Source organism: Heloderma suspectum, chromosome 1 (genome assembly GCF_057233095.1).
Source record: "Heloderma suspectum isolate Gila_16-S chromosome 1, 16-S_ref, whole genome shotgun sequence".
Classification (NCBI taxonomy): domain Eukaryota; kingdom Metazoa; phylum Chordata; class Lepidosauria; order Squamata; family Helodermatidae; genus Heloderma; species Heloderma suspectum.
In genome coordinates this window covers 183,594,002-183,611,872 of record NC_139458.1, presented here as the reverse complement: position 1 = coordinate 183,611,872, position 17,871 = coordinate 183,594,002, and the positions used below count along the sequence as shown (strand labels likewise).

The 17,871-nt window shown below is 43.5% G+C and overlaps 1 protein-coding gene across 12 annotated transcripts in view; it reads left to right on the top strand.

Annotated features, from left to right (window-relative positions):
• The window catches only part of LOC146358477 (sodium channel protein type 2 subunit alpha-like), an 83,871-nt gene that overhangs the window by 13,114 nt on the left and 52,886 nt on the right, over positions 1-17,871 (top strand). For 3 of the 12 annotated variants that reach the window (XM_084811924.1, XM_084811945.1, XM_084811928.1), the window contains exons 7-14: positions 781-844; positions 2,480-2,621; positions 7,445-7,651; positions 8,120-8,407; positions 9,333-9,671; positions 12,364-12,496; positions 15,196-15,434; positions 16,967-17,140. In XM_084811924.1, the coding sequence (XP_084668050.1) occupies positions 781-844; positions 2,480-2,621; positions 7,445-7,651; positions 8,120-8,407; positions 9,333-9,671; positions 12,364-12,496; positions 15,196-15,434; positions 16,967-17,140 (1,586 nt within the window). Of the gene's footprint in view, positions 1-780; positions 845-2,479; positions 2,622-7,444; positions 7,667-8,119; positions 8,441-8,506; positions 8,528-9,332; positions 9,672-12,363; positions 12,497-15,195; positions 15,435-16,966; positions 17,141-17,871 lie in introns of all 12 variants that reach the window. The other 9 variants (XM_084811965.1, XM_084811974.1, XM_084811923.1 and 6 more) reach the window with 8 other exon arrangements.

The following is a 17,871-nucleotide window of genomic DNA, read 5'->3' as shown; positions in this document are numbered from 1 at the left end:
CCAGTCCAACACTCTCGCCACTACACCACACTGGCTCACATGGGATGCAAGTCCAGTCCTAGGATGGCAGATGTGACTGCATACGTTACAAACATATTTTTAGTGTTAATGCACACAGTGGAGTTCCCAGTCCTCCTTATTACTGTATTCTCTTATCCTGTAGAGACTGCAAACATCATTCAAATATGAATAAGATGTAGTAATCTGACACGTTATCCAGAGGCGAACCTGGGCTAGGCACACTGACCATACACTCAACAGGCCAATCAGCTGCAGCCCAACGAAATCTCCTAAAGAGTGTACCTGTGTGATACACATGTCTGCAAATGTATTTGTTGCATTAACATTTTCCTGTTTTAGTTACAAAACCATTTACAGGAAAACCTAAACATGTAATTTGTGAATTGTCCCAGTTGTACGAGATACAAAACTCTTGGCACAATCCAGATAATCCTTCAGCACGCTGCAGGACTTGTATCTTTTTTTAGTTTTTTTGTCCTCCTCACAGCAGTTCTTCTAGTATATAGGTCCAAAATAAGTTTCTGATTTTTAAAATCAGTGGAGCACCAAACACTATGCAATACTGGGAATAAGATACCTGTTGAGATAAGAAGGGGAAATCTCCATTGTGTATCTTTGTGCAGTCCGTACGTGCACCCACCCGAAGGGCTTGTTGGATTGTAGCCCTTATTATTAACATGTTCTTTTGTAGCAAATCTGGTATAATAAAGTGATCCTGATTTGAATAACAACATAGTAAGATACTTTTTTTCTTAACAGAGAATTTTTACATTTTGAAAGATGCAAAGGATCCCTTGCTTTGTGGAAATAGCACAGATGCCGGGTAAGCAACTTTCAAAATGTTGTGTGCAAGGAGAATCCACCACTAATAAGAGAATCTAAGTTGGCTAATTCACTGGATACCATAATTTGGATCTTAAGAACTATGAGCCGCAATTCCAGTCATGGAATGGGGCTTTCCTCTTTCCTTCCACAGCCCCCTCTGCCCCTCAAAAAGCTGCTCCTGAGGGTTGGGGGACACTTCAAAGTAGCGTGCCATGTGGCACAGGGAACTGTAGCTGGACAGAGGAATTGGCAGAAATTGGACCTCCTCCTTGTGAGAGTGGCCCTGTCTTCCCACTCATGCAGTGCAGGTGGATCCAAGGGCCAAATTAGCATAAATATTTATTTTCTGTAATGTCTTTGTAGAAATGTAGATTGTTTCTTCAAATTCTGATAAGTTAATGTGACTTACTTTATACAATTAATTATAATGTCAGAGGCATAGTTCAGATTGAAACAGAGTTTGTCCTTTTTTCCCCCAAAAGGATTGGAGGAGCAACACCCCAAAGTGGAAAGAACAATAAATGGGGCAACCCTTCAAACTGATGCTCGGAAAGTGGAAATGCATTGTGATATACTCTAAAGGTTGTATCCAGTGGTGTCCTTCTGCTATCAGAATGGACCACACTGGCTGATCAAGTTTCCCCTCTCCCCTGCATTCCCCTGCCCACCCCCCAAATCTGCTCCAGAGAATTGGGTGGCCTTCCAGAGCAGACTTAGGCTGCATGTGGGCAGGGGCCTGCACCAGAGAGTAGCAGAAGAATCTCTCGTAGTGCAAGTGGAAGTCCACTTGCCTAACATTGGATTTACCCCTAAGCGATTCATGTTCTTTAGTGAATTGTTGCCAATTATTTTGTCAGTGACTATTTCTGTGTCAATTTGCCTGTGTTCATTGAATTCTGTCCTATTTACATATTAATCTGCTTTTTAAAAAACTGCACCAAAAACATATTTAAATACATACCTTTGAATGTATTTTCTCATAAAATGTATGAGCATTTATAAGCATTTTAAATTTTACCCTAAAATAGGCATTTTGAAACATGTTTTGGCTAAAAAAAAAAATCAAGCAAAAAACTGCATTGTGAAATTCAGAGAAGTGAGAAATCAAAAGGATAATTACATCCCATTCTGTACATTAGTCCTCGATGCATGGAAGTTTGCATCAGAATTCACAAAGATTGAACTCCTCAAGCATTCCTGTATAAAATACTAACAGTGCAATCCTGGGCATGTCTACTCAGACATAAGTCCCATTGTTTTCAGTGGAGCTTACTCCCAGCTAGGTATGCATAGGATTGCACCTCTGCAATACTATGCACAGTTACCTGGGAGTAAGCATCATTCAAACAATGGGTCTTACTTCTGAGTAGACATGCCCAGGATTCCACTGTACAGCTTCCTTGCCCCTGAAGAAAAGAACTAGTCACCCCACCTTGGGCTTATCACACATCACAATAGGTTTATATTTTATGAGCATCACTTTGGGGGTTTGCCTCCTCATGGTTTTTTGTTTAGTTTTACCCTTTTCTTTCACCATACTTAAAATGTGCTAACCAAAACTGTTCCATTTGAGTTAGGAGGCATAATGTCAGTTCCGATATAGAAACAGTCATTTTGCCATTGTCTTTTGTAGCAAATGTCCAGAAGGATATACATGTATTGAAGCTAGTACTAACCCCAACTATGGCTACACAAGCTTTGATACCTTCAGCTGGGCCTTCTTGTCACTCTTTCGGCTGATGACTCAGGACTACTGGGAAAATCTTTACCAACTGGTGAGAAGTCTCCAAATGAAATTCTACTGATCTAGGGAAAGACCATGGTAGAAAAAATATCTTTCCCTACATGCAAATGGCCATGCAATTAAAATGACATCTTTTGGGTGAAGAATGTTTGTAAACCAGTTTTCCCCCACACCCCCAAGAGAAAGGATTAGATTTCACATAGTGCATAGAAAACCATGACAAGATTTAATGTAGTTAAAGGAAACCAAAGAAGTTTCCTCACATCTGTTTTCATTCAAATAATGTGGTGCAATAGATAGAACAGAAAATGCTGAAAAGGCATTTGAGTGTAATAGGGCTGTGCAGACTTCAAGCTTGTGAGATCTACTTTGTTTGTTTTACTAGAATTCTGAGATTCACCAACTGGAGACTGGTACACTTAGAACTGACAAATTCTGAATTTGTTCTGAATACCAGAACAGAATGGAGGTCACAGTCCTTCCATGCACAAATCCACTCCAAGTTATCCCATTTTTTATTTTAAGGAGTATAACTTGAGGATGGGAATGGGAAATCATTTTCTTGCTGCTAATGTTTAACAGTTGGGAGTCAGATACTTCTGATCACCTAGACATCTGTCACTAGGCCCTGATCTACTTTCTGCCCACCCTGGTACAGCAGAATAGTAGATACAAGGTAAAAACTTTGTTTGTACATTATGCACAAGCATAAGGCAGCATCAGGCTCCACCCCCGGCCCCTATGTGTTTGTTAATTGAGCACCTGAACAGAACACCCAGGCAGCATAACTATAGGCTATTTTTGAATGAATGGATTTTATTTATTTATTTATTTATTTATTTATTTATTTCTATACTCCCCAATAGCCGAAGCTGTGTGGGCAGTTCACAGAAATTAAAAGCACAAAGCACAAAACAATATAAAATATGACTGCTTAAAACTACATTATAAAAATACAACCTGAATAAAACCTAGCAGCAATGCAGAGATTTAAAATACAGATTTAAAACAGCAGAGCTAGAAGACTAGAGTGCTAAAATGCTGGGAAAATAAAAAGGTCTTCACCTGGTGCCAAAAGGAATACAACGTGGGTGACCAGTGAAGCTCTGTAGGGAGATCATTCCACAGCTAGGGTGCCACAGCAGAAAAGGCCCTCTTCCTGGTAGCCACCCACCTCACTTTCTTTGGCAGGGGCTCCCGGAGAAGGACCCCTGAGAAGATCTTAGGGTCCAGGCAGGTACTTATAGGAGGAGATGATCCTTCAAATAACCTGGCTCCAAGCCATTTAGGGCTTTGAATGTTAATAACAGCACTTCGAATCGGGCCCAGACATGGACTGGCAGCCAGTGCAGCTGGAAAAGTACTGGCATAATGTGATCTCATTGGCCAGTCCCAGTTAACACTCTCGCTGCCCTATTTTGGACCAGCTGAAGTTTCTGGACTGTTTTCAAACGCAGCCCCATGTATAATGCATTGCAGTAATCCAGATGAGAGGTTACCAAAGCATGGGTAACTGTAGCTGGGCTACCTCTGTTCAGATACAGATATAGTTGGTATATCAGCCTAAGCTGATAAAAGGTGCTCCATGCCACCAAGTCCATCCATGCGTCAAGTGACAGTTCTGGGTCCAAGAGCACCCTCAAACAATGAACTTGAATCTTTAGGGAGAGTGCAGCCCCCTCCAGAACAGGTTGAACATCAGCTAGCTGGGCAGATGAATCACCCACTTAACAGTACCTCTGTCTTGCCTAGACTGAGTCTCAGTGCATTGGCCCTCATCCAGTCCATTACTGTGCCCAGGTACTGATTCAGAACAGCCACTGCCTCACCTGGATTTGATGAAAAAGAGAGATGGAGCAGGGTGTCATCTGCATCTTGATGGCACTTAAGCCCACCCCTCCAGATAACACCCCCCCCCCAGCAGTTTCATGTAGATGTTGAACAGCATAGGGGATAAAATAGAACCCTGTGGAACCCCATAGCATAGTTGCCAAGGAACAGAGCAATAATCCCCTAGCACCACCTTCTGGAATTGGCCATCCAAGTAGGAGCAGAACCATTGCAGTATAGTGCCTCCAACTCCCAGCCCAGGCATGGTATCCAGAAGAATACCATGATCAATGATATCAAAAGACACTGAGAGGTCCAAGAGAATCAACAGGGTTGCACTCCCACTGTCGCTCTCCCAGCAAAGATTATCCCACAGGGCGACCAAGGCAGTTTCCATTCCAAACCAAGCCTGAAGCCCAACTGAAATAGATCTAGATAATCTTTTTCATTCAAGAGTGCCTGGAGTTGTCCTGCAACCACCCGCTCAAGCACCTTGCCCAGGAAGAGGATGTTAGCCACCATTCTTTAGTTGTCAACATGCTCCAGGTCCATGTTAAGCTTTTTCAGGAGCGTCCTGATTGCCACCTCTTTTAAAGAGGCCAGCACCACTCCCATTCTCAGGGAGGAATTTACAACCTTCTGGACACAGCCAGATATCCCTTCCTTGTTTGATGTAATAACCCATGAAGGACAAGGGTCAAGTACACAGGTGGTTGCCCGGACTTGGCCAAGCACCTTATCCACATCCTCAGGCCTCAAAACTGAAACTCATCCAATAAAACTGGACCAGACGGTGCTCTGGACGCCTCTACTAATTGAAACTGCATTAATCATGGTGTCCAATTCATGACGAATCTGAGTGACTTCATCATCAAAGTTCCATGCAAACTCATCACAGTGTGCTACCAAGGGTTCCTCAGTTTCTTTCCTTGGCCCAGAATGTAGCAGGCCATGAACCACTCAGAAAAGCTCCGCTGGACGACACTGAGAAGATGCAGTGCTGGTGGAAAAGAACTGTCTCTTTGCCACCCCCACTGCTACAGAGTAGGCTCGATAATGAGCTCTAACCTGTGTTTGGTCAGACTCAGCATGAGTTTTCCTCCACCTGCATTCTAGCTGTCGCCCCTCTTGCTTCATTGCCCTCAGCTCAGGTGTATACCAAGGAGCTGGCCGGGCTCTGCTCAGAGGGAGAGGGCGCTTGGGCACGATCATGTGAACTGCCCAAGTCATCTCTGCATTCCACAGAGCAACCTGGGCTTCGACAGGAGCACCAGTCATACCAGCAGGAAAATCCTCAAGAGCCCTCTGGAATCCCATCAGAATCCATTAGCCTCCAGGGTGGACCATTTTAATAAGTCCCCTACCCTTGTGGAGGGGAAAGGCCACCAAGAGTCTAAACCCTGATAGGAAGTGATCCAACCATGACAAGGGGATAGATGTTAATTCCTCCACTTTCAGACCACCATCCTCCTGCCCAGTCGAGAAAACAAGATCAAGCGTGTGCCCTTTTACATGCGTTGGGCTGATTACATGTTGAGACAGCTGCATGGCTGTCATGGCAGCCATGAAGTCCTGAGCCATCCCGGATACAGCAGCCTCGGCATGGAAGTTGAGATCCCCCAGGACCATCATCCTAGGGGTCCTCAACACCAAGTCCAAGACCACCTCCGTCAGCTCAGGCAGGGAGTCTGATGGGCAGCGGGGTGGGCGGTGCACCAACAGAATCCCTAATCTGTCCTGGCTACCCAACACAAGATACAGACACTCAAGACCTGCACTTGAATGAACAGGAAGCCTAGAGAGGGAGATTGTATTCCTATAGACCCCCACTCCCCCACTCTCGAGTCGGTGTTGGTGCTGCACCGAGTACCCAGGAGGGCACATCTGGGAGACAGTAACCCCTCCCAATTCACCCATCCAGGTCTCAGCAAGACATACCAGGTTGGCCCCCGCATACACATGAGGGAGATTTAGTTTTGGACTGACCTGGCATTCAGCAGCAGCACCAGAGCCAAGGCCAAGCTGGTAAGGCTGCCTGGAACCATCTGAATGAATGTGTAGCCTGGGGACAGACAGAACTTGTCTTTCTCATATGCACATTCATTCTATGTGTTGAAATTAATACCTGAAAGGGGCTAAAGGCAAGTCAAAGGAAGAAATAGTATTCCATGGACAATCACATTACATTACATTTATTACATTTATAACCCACCTTTTTTCCTCCTGAGGAACCCAAGGCAGCGTACACAATCCTCCTCCTCTCCATTTTATCCTCACAACAACAACCCTGTGAGGTAGGATGGGCTGAGAGTCTGCAAATGGCCCAAAGTCACCCAGTGAGCTTCCATGGCTGAGTGGGGACTAGAACCGGGATCTCCCGGCTCCCAGCCCAATACTCTCACCGCTACACCACACTGGCTCTCTGGTGCAAAACAGAGCTTGTTGCATCCACAAGCTTCCCTATTTATTGGTGTGCAAAATAGCTGACTGATTTTTCCACATAAGGAACAAGATAACTATTCTAAGTATCAATTTACTTTCCAAACTATAATGTAAAAACCATCCCATTTAAATTATGTTTAGTAAAAGGGAGCAAATCCATCAAGTTTCCTGGTAACTTCACAACTTGGGTTTACTTCTAAGGAGGTTTGTTTGACTAATCATTTCCTTGTTTTTTCTCAGGGAATTTATATGAAAAAGTCCCATAATCCATGTTCTTAAATTTCAAAGTACCGAAATGGTAAATTAAATATTCTGAAATACTGTTCAGCTGTGCTGATATTACATAATATAATAGTTTCCTTATAAATATTTTGCTAAACACATTTTGGGTAGTATTTGGAGAAATATATACATTGGCTTGAATCCAGAGTAGGACCCTATTGTTTGTGGAAGGGGCTGCAGTCCTACAGGGGCTGCTGTTCGTAGAAGGGGGAGGAAAGGCCATGCTGAGGTTATAGGACTGTTTTCTGTCTAAACATGCATAGGATTGTGCCCTAACTTACATTGTATGTGGTTTTCCAGACCCTGCGTGCTGCTGGCAAAACGTACATGATCTTTTTTGTTCTGGTGATTTTCCTGGGCTCATTCTACCTGATCAACTTGATCTTGGCTGTTGTCGCCATGGCCTATGATGAGCAGAATCAAGCCACCAAGGAAGAGGCGGAGCGGAAGGAGGCTGAATATCAGCAGATGCTTGAGCAACTGAAAAGGCAACAAGAGGAAGCTCAGGTAAGGGAAACGTTTGCACCTTTTAGAATAGATTATATAACACTTGAACAGTGATTCAAAAAAAGAAGTAAGTGAGGGATTCCTGGAACTTTTTCATACAGAATAAAGGGTCCTTTACTCCGGGTAGAGTGCTCTGCACATCAGTGGATTGTAGCATTTTGTAGAGAGTAGCGTTCCACCAGAATACCATCTTCGGAGTGTTTGATAATACACCATGAAAAGTAAACATACATACACGCATACATAATATATGCCCACTAGGTTCTACTTCCAGTGATCATATCTCATCCAAATCCTTAGAGATAAGCCATTTTGTTACTACTTTGGAAGAGGAAATTATTCAGGTTACTCCCTCCCTCCTGGTATATGTGAAGCCAAGATAATGTATCTTGGAAAAAGTAACATTTTGTGGTAGTTGTGTATGCCCTAGGCAGAGCATTAACAGTGCTTGATCTCTTGGTATGACAGGCTCTAGCAGCAGCAGCAGCTTACAGAGACTTTAAGGATGATGGTGCACTTGGAAGACTTTCTGAAACGTCTTCAGAAATGTCAAGACTAAGCTCCAAAAGTGCTAAAGAAAGACGGAACCGGAGGAAGAAAAGACGGCAGAGAGAGTTGTCTTTAGGAGAGGATAGAGTGAACGGCAAAAAAATGTCAAAATCTGAATCGGACAGTAGCATAAAAAAGAAGGGGTTTCGGTTTTCTCTGGAAGGAAAGGGACTCACATATGACACCAGGGTCATTTCTCCATACCAGGTACGTTGTAGTGCTATTTGTACTGTTGTAAATGTTCTGCTTCCAGGCAGGATCTGGACGATGGAGTCACCGTCAGATGGATTCTGTATCCTGGTTCAGGCATTATGTTCTATGGCAGGGGCAGAGAACCTCTGAAATTGAATTCAGCCTCTGGGCTGAAAGAGGTTCCCCACCCCTGTCCTATGTGCAGGGGAAGAGGGAGGGCAGAAGGAAAGCAAGGGGAGGAAGTGCACAAAGACCCTCTACCCAGCTTGATGTATGTACAGGTGTTAAGGATCTCTAGCAGTGCATAACAATGGAACCTCAAGCTTTGGCATCCTTTTATTGTTTGAGAACCAAAGAGCGGATAGGAAGCAGGGGTAGGTGTGCAATTTGGAGGAGGGAAATGGTTGCTCAAGGCGGAGGATGTTTTGCCCTACCTATATCTGCTGCTTTTCCCCTGCACACCCCTTCCTCAGCGACTTTCTCACAGCTGGCTGTCTTTTCTTTCCTTTTTTTAATTGTCCAGTTGTGCTTGTCGTTGATATGTGGAAAGGCAGACTGTTGCTGGCTAACTGAATTGCATTAATTAGTAAGGAAGACTATCTTAAATGTATGGAGCCTTTCATGACAGAATGGCTCTGTTCGTAAGCGCATGCTGTAGCAAAGAGAAGTGACATCATTGTCAGAACAAAGCCAAAGAGTACAGAATTTTTTTTAGGGTTCATAATTTACCTAGTGGTATCAGCTTGACAGAACCGCTAAAGTTTTGGGGGGAGTTTTCTTTGAGAATTTGCACAAAGCTTTATTGGTAATATGTTGATTGTTTGCCAAATCTTCTGTGTCTGGGAAAGTATTCTAGGATTTCTTGAAAGAACAACAACAATGGGGACCTAGGTATCCCTTTGCAAGTTTCCATCTAACAGTTCCATTTATATCTCCGTAGTCAATGCTGTTTCCCACAAGACGCAGCAGCAGAGCAAGCTTTTCCAGCTTGAAAGGTCAAACCACCGAAGGGGGCTCAGATGCTGATAGTGAGCACAGCACATTTGAAGACAATGGAAGCCGTAGTGGTTCCTATTTTTTTCTACGCAGACATAGTGAACGGCGCAGCAGTAACATTAGTCAGTCCCTGTTGCCCGTGTTTCCAGTGAATGGGAAGAGGCACAGCAGCGTGGACTGCAATGGGGTGGTTTCCTTGGTAGGAGGACCACCTCCACTCCTGTCGCCTACTGGACAGCTTCTCCCAGAGGTGATAATAGATAAAGCAACTACTGATGACAGTGTAAGGATGTTTTAAATAGCATAGGCATGGTGGCTCTACAGAATGGAATCCAAGCTGTGAATGCTTCTGCATCTTGGGAAGGCTATACGATTGAGACTATCCGGGCTTTGAAATTGCGCCATACAGAAATGACCGGTCTAGCTGTTGCTGCGTGTACTTGCAAACACACATCGAACAGGCAATGTTTCTTTGTTTATAAAGGGGGAAATGTATTTCTTTTATATGGCCAAATTTGCATTTACTTTATCGTAAGTAAATGCTGTTAAATGTCAGAAGCCCCATTCCCATTTCACTCTCCTTGCACCTACTCACCCCTTCTCCCTCACGCCACCCTCTTCCCCAGCTATTCCCATCTCCGTCTCATTCTCCCACTAGAGCCTGTCCTACTGCCTTTCCCTGGCAATCCTGAGCACGTTTCGGACCAAACCACACATTGTGCTGATCATGTAGCATCTAGCTACGCTTGACTGTTACTTCTTTCACTCTCCTATAAGCGCACATCGCCCGAATTCCAGTGGAGACTTTTTTCTCTTTTTTTAGCCCCACCCCCAGCAGGGTGTGTGCAGTTGGGGGAGAACGGTGGGAGAAAGCTGCATCCCTCCCCTCCCAGAGTGCCATGGTCCCAGTCCAAGTTGGAGCCATGCTCGCTTCCACAAGAGGAAAGAAAACGATGACACATGGCCACACGATCGGCATAGGTGTAGTTTAGCCCCGAGAGAGCAAAAAGGCGCCTCCCATCACTGCACAGGCAGCCCTACCAGGCCATGGTATTCTTCCGTTCTCAATGCTGCTCTGGGATGAGCAGGGCCCTTCCCTCCAGCAGCTCCCCTGCTGACTCAGGAACTGGCTTTCAGAAAGGCAAAGCAGTAGGCAATGTATATTCTTAAAACTCAAGCCCTGATTTCTCTTTCTGTGTGTGTTTGTGTGTGCGTCTGTGTATCTCTGAGTTGTGGGGGCCTCCATCTGGCTTCGGACCACAGTTACTGTTGTTGTTCAGTCATTAAGTCGTGTCTGACTCTTCGTGACCCCATGGACCACAGCACACCAGGCCTTCCTGTCCTGCGCTCTCTCCCGGAGTGTGCTCAAGTCCATATTCATTGCATCGGTGATGCTATCTAGCCATCTCATCCTCTGCCATCCCCTTCTCCTTTTGCCTTCAATCTTTCCCAGCATCAGGGACTTTTCCAGGGAGTTTTCTCTTCACATTAGGTGGCCAAAATATTTGAGCTTCAGCTTCAGTATCTGTCCTTCCAATGAGCACTCAGGGTTGTTTTCCTTTAGGATTGGCTTATTTGATCTCCTTGCAGTCCAGGGGACTCGTAAGAGTCTTCTCTAGCACCACAGTTCGAACACATCAATTCTTCGGCGCTCAGCCTTCCTTATAGTCCAGCTCTCACAGCCATACGTTGCTACTGGGAAAACCATAGCTTTGATTATGGGACCACAGTAGGGAGGGGCAAATGTTTAAAGCCCCTACCAATGCCAAGGTCGCAGTCTGGACTGAGGATGCCATCAGGCTATTTGTGAAACAAAAGTCTTGCATTCAAGGGCAAGCTATGTGATTAACCAGATTTTTTGGATTGGCCAGCCCATCTCAGCCCCAGTTCCCCATCTCTAAAATGGGCATAATTGCTCTATTGCTGTACTTCGATTTCTTAAAAAGTACACTGATTTTTTTCAGAAGTTTCAGAACACTGGTTTGTAGTAAATAGATATGGACTGATGACTCTTCACTTAACTGTTGCACTGTGTTTGCAGGTACATACAGTATTTTATCCCAGTAAATCTCCCCTGGTTCATAACTGGCATGCTTGCCTTTCAGTTAAACCAGACTTTTATTGTTAGTTAATTTTAGTTACAAAAGAATGTGACAAGCTGCAAATGAGAGAAATTGAACATTAACTATACTAGATATATTAATAAGGAGAAACACTTGTGAGTGGATTGAAGGCCTGCAGGAACACTGCTTCTCAAATTTTACGCTGATAAGTAATTAATTGTTGTTTTTGCATGACCTGATTTTTTAATTTTCTTTCTTGGACCCTGACATGAAAGCTATTTGGATATCTAAGCATAAAACCAGAAACTCCTGAGCTCTGGTTCTAGTTCTTCATGCTTTTTCCAATAGCCTATTTGCTAAATGGGATTTCGATCAATTATCAGAGAGCCATCAATAATCAGACATTTGGCCCAGTGTTATGATTCTACACATGATGGGGAGCATGTCCACAACCATGCATAAGATGTCATATGTGAACCAGGAGTTTTACCAATATTTATGATTCTAACACCAATTTGGGGAAGCAGAAGGATACCAGGCAATTAATATGTTGACACATAACATCTGTGTGATGGCAAGCATGAGAGTTCCTGAGATTTGGGCCTGCACCTGGCCACACATGCCCATAACACCTAGCCAAATGCCTGACCTTGCAAAATCGTAAGAGTTCAGCTGGTACTAGTAGCATGAATAAAATACATTTTACTATTTAAGTTATTCCTTTAAACGGGTATATGAAACACCTGAATCGGAAGTGCTAGATATTCCAAAAAGTCTGACATAATAAATGCAAAAATATTAAGCTGCATGTAGCATGCAATTCTTGATGCTTCAGTGTTCATGGTGTTATCTTTCTGATATACGCTTCCATATTATTCATGTTGATAATTTAGTCTTTTTGCTTCACTGCAGAGCACTGCTTCTGAAATAGGTAGCAGAAAAAGGCGGTCAAGTTCTTTTCAGGTATCGATGGATTTACTGGAAGATCCCACCATAAGGCAAAGAGCAATGAGTATAGCAAGTGTAATCACAAACACAATGGAAGGTTGGTGTAAAAATCATGAAATTTTGGTTCACATACTTTCACTTACCTGGTAGTTCTACAAAAAGGCTATGAGAAGATCTGAGGGATGATATTAAACAAGGAAAAGTACTAGTGGTAATTATTAGGGCGAGGCAACTAACAACAGAAAAAACTAATAGTGAAAATGGAGTGTTTCACACAAGCATGTTCATTACTTGGTAACTGCAGGATCAAGTGGCAACATGTATTGTGTGAATGGGGTATCACAGATTTCAGATAGAACTTTCTTATCTCACCTCAAACCCAGTAGGGGGTTCAGGTGACCCCCCGAATTGGAAGAACATGTGGGGGGTCAAAGAGACATGTGGACTAGCCCCATCCTCTATTGCTGATGCACCCAGCAGCCGTGCCCCCTGCTGTTTGCAGATTCAGAGCATGTCAAAAGGGGCTCTGTGCAAATGAGAGGGGATCTGGTACACATACAACCCCACAACCTGCCTCACACATTGTTTAAGTGCACGTGGAGGGGGGTCATCCAACCCGCTCCCCCTTATATTACTGAAATTAGCACATATGTTTTTCACCATTATACCATATGCAAAGTGCAAGCTTCCTGGAAGACATTGTTGCATGCATTTTTGAGAGTAAAAGGCAAATATAGTCAAAATATTAATATGAATATGTTTGGAAATAAAAATATTCCAAGTGCTAGGATAGGCTATTACAAAGCCATTAACCAAAATCTAATCCATGCTCCACAACCTAGCAAAGGACATCCATACACTATAGCCAATGCCCTCAAATCCCTTTGCTTGAACACAAAGTACATGTGCAGATTGAATACGGATCAATACAGATACACACCAGAATGTAAAGGTATAGAATTATCTCCATCCGCACTGCATAATTTGGGCACCTCCCCATCTGCTGTGCTGTGTGCATAGAAATGAGCATCCGCTAGTTGTGTGCAGCATCTTGTTATGTGTTACTACTATATCTGTTTCATAGCCATGTTGTTTCAAACAGGTAGTGTTTGGAATGGCCTATGCACAATAAGACATTACGCGGTCTGGGAAAGTATATGAAAACGTATTTGAGAATCAGAAAGTAAAGGAATACATGAGGAGATGAGAATCATAAATTATAGAATCCAGTTTCCAACTTCTGTTGCGTGAATGGGCGACCTGTGCCTTAGGCAGTGCATCCACTGAGATCCAGTGAGACAGTGGTGGTAGTGCAGAGACTCTGCTTCTTTTCTTCCATAGGAGTGAGTACAACCACTCATTCCTAGCAGAGATGGAAAAGGTTGCAGATGACAATACAGAGTGCTTGTGTGGGGGGCTAACCAGCCCCCCTGCCGCCACCACAGACACTAGTGATTCCAGTGTCAGGGCTGGATAGCAGTTTTGTTCCGACTCCAGTGGTATCCCTGACTGCAGCCTATAGAACCCAAGTTGTTGCTGCTGTTGTGTTTGATAAGCATTTTTTTATTTGAAAAAGTGAAAGGGTATGATTGAGACCGTTGAGGGGCAAAGTCTCCTCTGACACTGGAGACACCAGTGTCAGGAGCGCCCTAGCTGCCTCTTACGGTCCCCTCCAATAGCCAATTCAAGACACAGACGAGAAGGATTCTTTCCAAGGCTTTATTCCTTTTACAACTTAATGACTCTTTCAGATGCTAATCACCAGCGACTAAGCAAGGAACTGCACTGGGGTAGTTAGCAGAGTAGCCTAAGCTCCAGGTAAGGCAGTTGGTCCCTGTTTGAAGGAGGAGGGCGGGAAGACTCTCAACTTATGGGCTATGGAGAGGTCCTCCCTCTTACCCTTGGGTCCTCGGGACGCGACCGCTGTTTTAGCGCCAAGTGAGCAGAGCGCCTCCTCTTGGCGCCCTGCGTCTGCGCCAAGTGTCCAGCAAGGCCCCATCCCCTGCTCTCTCACTGCCAGGGTCACTCTCTCAGGAATGCAGGCAGGAGGAATCTCTCCCTGCTGCTGTGCCTGTGAGCAATGAGTGAGCTCCTCTCCGACGGGTTGTTGCTCTTCCTCAGAATCAGAACTGCTCTGGGGCTCTATGGGCTCAGTTTCCACCCTGACAACCAGGCAGTTTGGCCATCTGAGTACACCACATACTGTAAGTGAGTGGAAACCATTCACTCCTAGGGAAGAAGTAAAACTCTGAACCGGTAGCAAAAACTTCTCTCCATCCTTGACACATAGGGCAACACGGCCTCCTCTAAAAGGGAGGTCACAAAGGAGGAACTCAATGCATCTTCGAGCAGATAAGGACTAGATTCATATTTCTTCACCCCTTCTGCCCCTCTCCTGTCACACTGCTATTAACATCTAAACATCCATTGTTCTCCCTCTCTGGCCAAACTCTCTCTTAGAAATTTGATACCATGCAGAGAAATTGCACCAATTTCCTATAAATAGTTTTCCGTAAATACCGAGATACAGCGTCTTGCATGTGTCCTTGTACTCCAGTCTCAGTTATTTTTTGTGATCTGCTCAGAAAGCTTCAGCTATTGGGCGGTATAGAAATGAAATAAATAAATAAAATTGCCAATCAGATAGAGCTACAATAATGTAAAGCTCCAGATGCATTAAGGCATGTAATTAATTTATAAATTTCAAGTCACATTTTAGTTATGCAGCTTTTTCTTGATTAGTATAAAGCATTAAATGAGTATTTGGTTTTCTATTTTCAATTTGGCTTTCTTTAGAACTTGAAGAATCCAGGCAGAAATGTCCACCATGCTGGTATAACTTTGCCCATACTTACTTGATTTGGAACTGCTGCGATAGTTGGTTAGAAATAAAGAACGTTGTTCATTTAATTGTGATGGATCCATTTGTTGATCTTGGCATTACCATCTGCATTGTTCTGAACACACTGTTTATGGCCATGGAGCATTATCCAATAGACAAGCCCTTTAGCGAAGTTCTTAAAAATGGAAACCTGGTAAGTCACATTTTACAGTAAATAATTTTCTGATTGATAAATGTAAAACCGATTTTGCATACACCCCCCAGAAACAATCTGGGAGTAGGAAAGTATACAGGGGCTGGGAGGAGCTAACAAACTTTTGAGGTGGAATAATTGAAAACATTGTGAGACACAAGCCCCCTTCAGGCATTTTCCTTCATACAGGCAGAGAATGACTGGGTTCAGATGACATGCCCGCAGCTTATCACAGGCACCAAGTGGAATATGCAACCCCCATTCAGGGGTTCAGTCAGTCAATCAGTCAGTTTATTTAGGTCTACAGACCATAACACACACACACATAAAATACAAATATATATGAAAACAGTACATTGATGTGGTATTACATTCATTATAACCAGAAAGGATATTACCTAATTAAAACTACGAACTAGTGATTGTACACAAATAAAATCCATGATCAGCTAAAAGCTAAGAGTACACGAAAACTCATACACAAGTCAATTCCATCTTCATCCGTCAGTAAAATAGTGTTCCCTTCGCTTATCTCTGCTTTAGCAGCTGCAGTCTAGTTTTAATGGCCAAGACTAGAAATTTGGTTACATCCAGCGTAACCCCAGGTTTAACATATGCCAGCAGATCAGAAACATAAAACTTGTTAGTATTTTCTGGATAGAGTAAAAGGATTGGGAAAATAAAATGGACTCTCAGATCTCTATAAAACTCACAGTATAATAAAACATAGCATACTGTTTCGACTTGGCTGTTTTCAGAGGGGCAAATCTCAGATGTCAAGAAAGATCCCCAAAACACCCTTCAATCATTGCTGATGGTAAGACATCTAGTCTAGCCAGTGTAAATGGTCTCCTGTATCTGGCAATATTTAAAGAGGTGAGGTAGTTGGCAGATTGGGGGATATTGCCTGATTGTAAGCCAAGATGAGCAGTTGAACCCTTTTGCTATAATTTGTAGGTTTTGCAGATTTCAGTCCAGCAGCCTCTGTTTGATACATCTGCTTGGCTTACCCATCTCAAATGGTAAGAGGTACAGCAAGGAGTATCTGATGGATTCAGATTCTCTGGGATTGTCGTGTCATTCGAACCCAACAAGCGTGGGTTATGCAAGGGTTAAACAACCTTCACATAACTCCAAAACAACCCTTACTCATTGGGTTCTCACTGCACAACAACCCACAAGTGGGGGTTGCATATTCAAAATGGTGGCTGCACGCACCCCACACACACTGCAGTTTTGTGTCATGTGAACAGCCCCACTGTGTAGGCTGGCCCCAATCCTAAGACTTTGGCATCTTCAGGGAAATTCCTATGGGGAAGCCTACTTGTATAGGTTCTTCCATATGATGGGAAAGTTCCAGTGTTAAAGGAGAGTGGCATTTCATCAGTTTCACTTTTGCGCTGTGTTCAAGCATTGCTTTGCTACTGTTTTTTTTATATATATACTTATAGGCAAAAAAGCAAAACATACATTTTTTCAAAAAGGAAGGGGATGCTGTGTGCAGTAATTCATTCATTGTATTTTGCACCTAGATCTTCACTGGGATCTTCACTGCAGAAATGGTCCTCAAAATAATAGCCATGGATCCTTATTATTATTTCCAAGAAGGCTGGAATATTTTTGACAGCATCATTGTCAGCCTGAGTTTGATGGAGCTGGGTCTTTCCAATGTGGAAGGATTGTCTGTCCTAAGATCCTTCAGATTGGTAAATATGGTGCTAAACAACATTACTGATTTCATTGCTAGCTTCTCTCTCTCTCTCTCTCTCTCTCTCTCTCTCTCTCTCTCATTCTCTGGGCGGAGGGTGGGAGGATTAATTTGCTGCAGAATTTTTCTGAAAGGATTCAAGACTTGCTGGAGTCTAGTTAATTCTGCAGCTATAAAGCTTCAGAGACATAGCAGGTCACTTCCCATTCACAGCAAGACATACAATAACTCTGGAGCTGACAGAACCCACTGCGATCCAGTATAGTCTCCGCCAAGGTTTCCAGAATCCACCAGAATGAACCATAGAAGTTTAGCGGACACTTGGATGAAAAATCCAGGTCCATCAATTTCTTTCCAGAACAAAACTGGCTAATTCCACTATTTTCCATTAAAGAGTGTGGTGTTCTGATTAGGCATGAGCAGAAATTCCCAGTTCTGCTCTGCAGAAGTTTGGTAAAGAGGAGAATGAAAGGCAAGTGAGGGGAAACATGATAGAGGTGTACAAAATTATGCATGGTGTGAAGAAAGTGGGCAGAAAGACATTTTTCTCCCTCTCGTAATACTAGAACCTGGGGTCACTCCATGAAACTGATTGGTGGGAGATTCAGGACAGATAAAAGGAAGCACTTCTTCACATAGCCCATAGTTAAACTATGGAATTCACTTCCACAAGATGTAATAATAGCCACCAGTTTGGATGGCTTTAAAAGGGGACTGGACAAATTCATG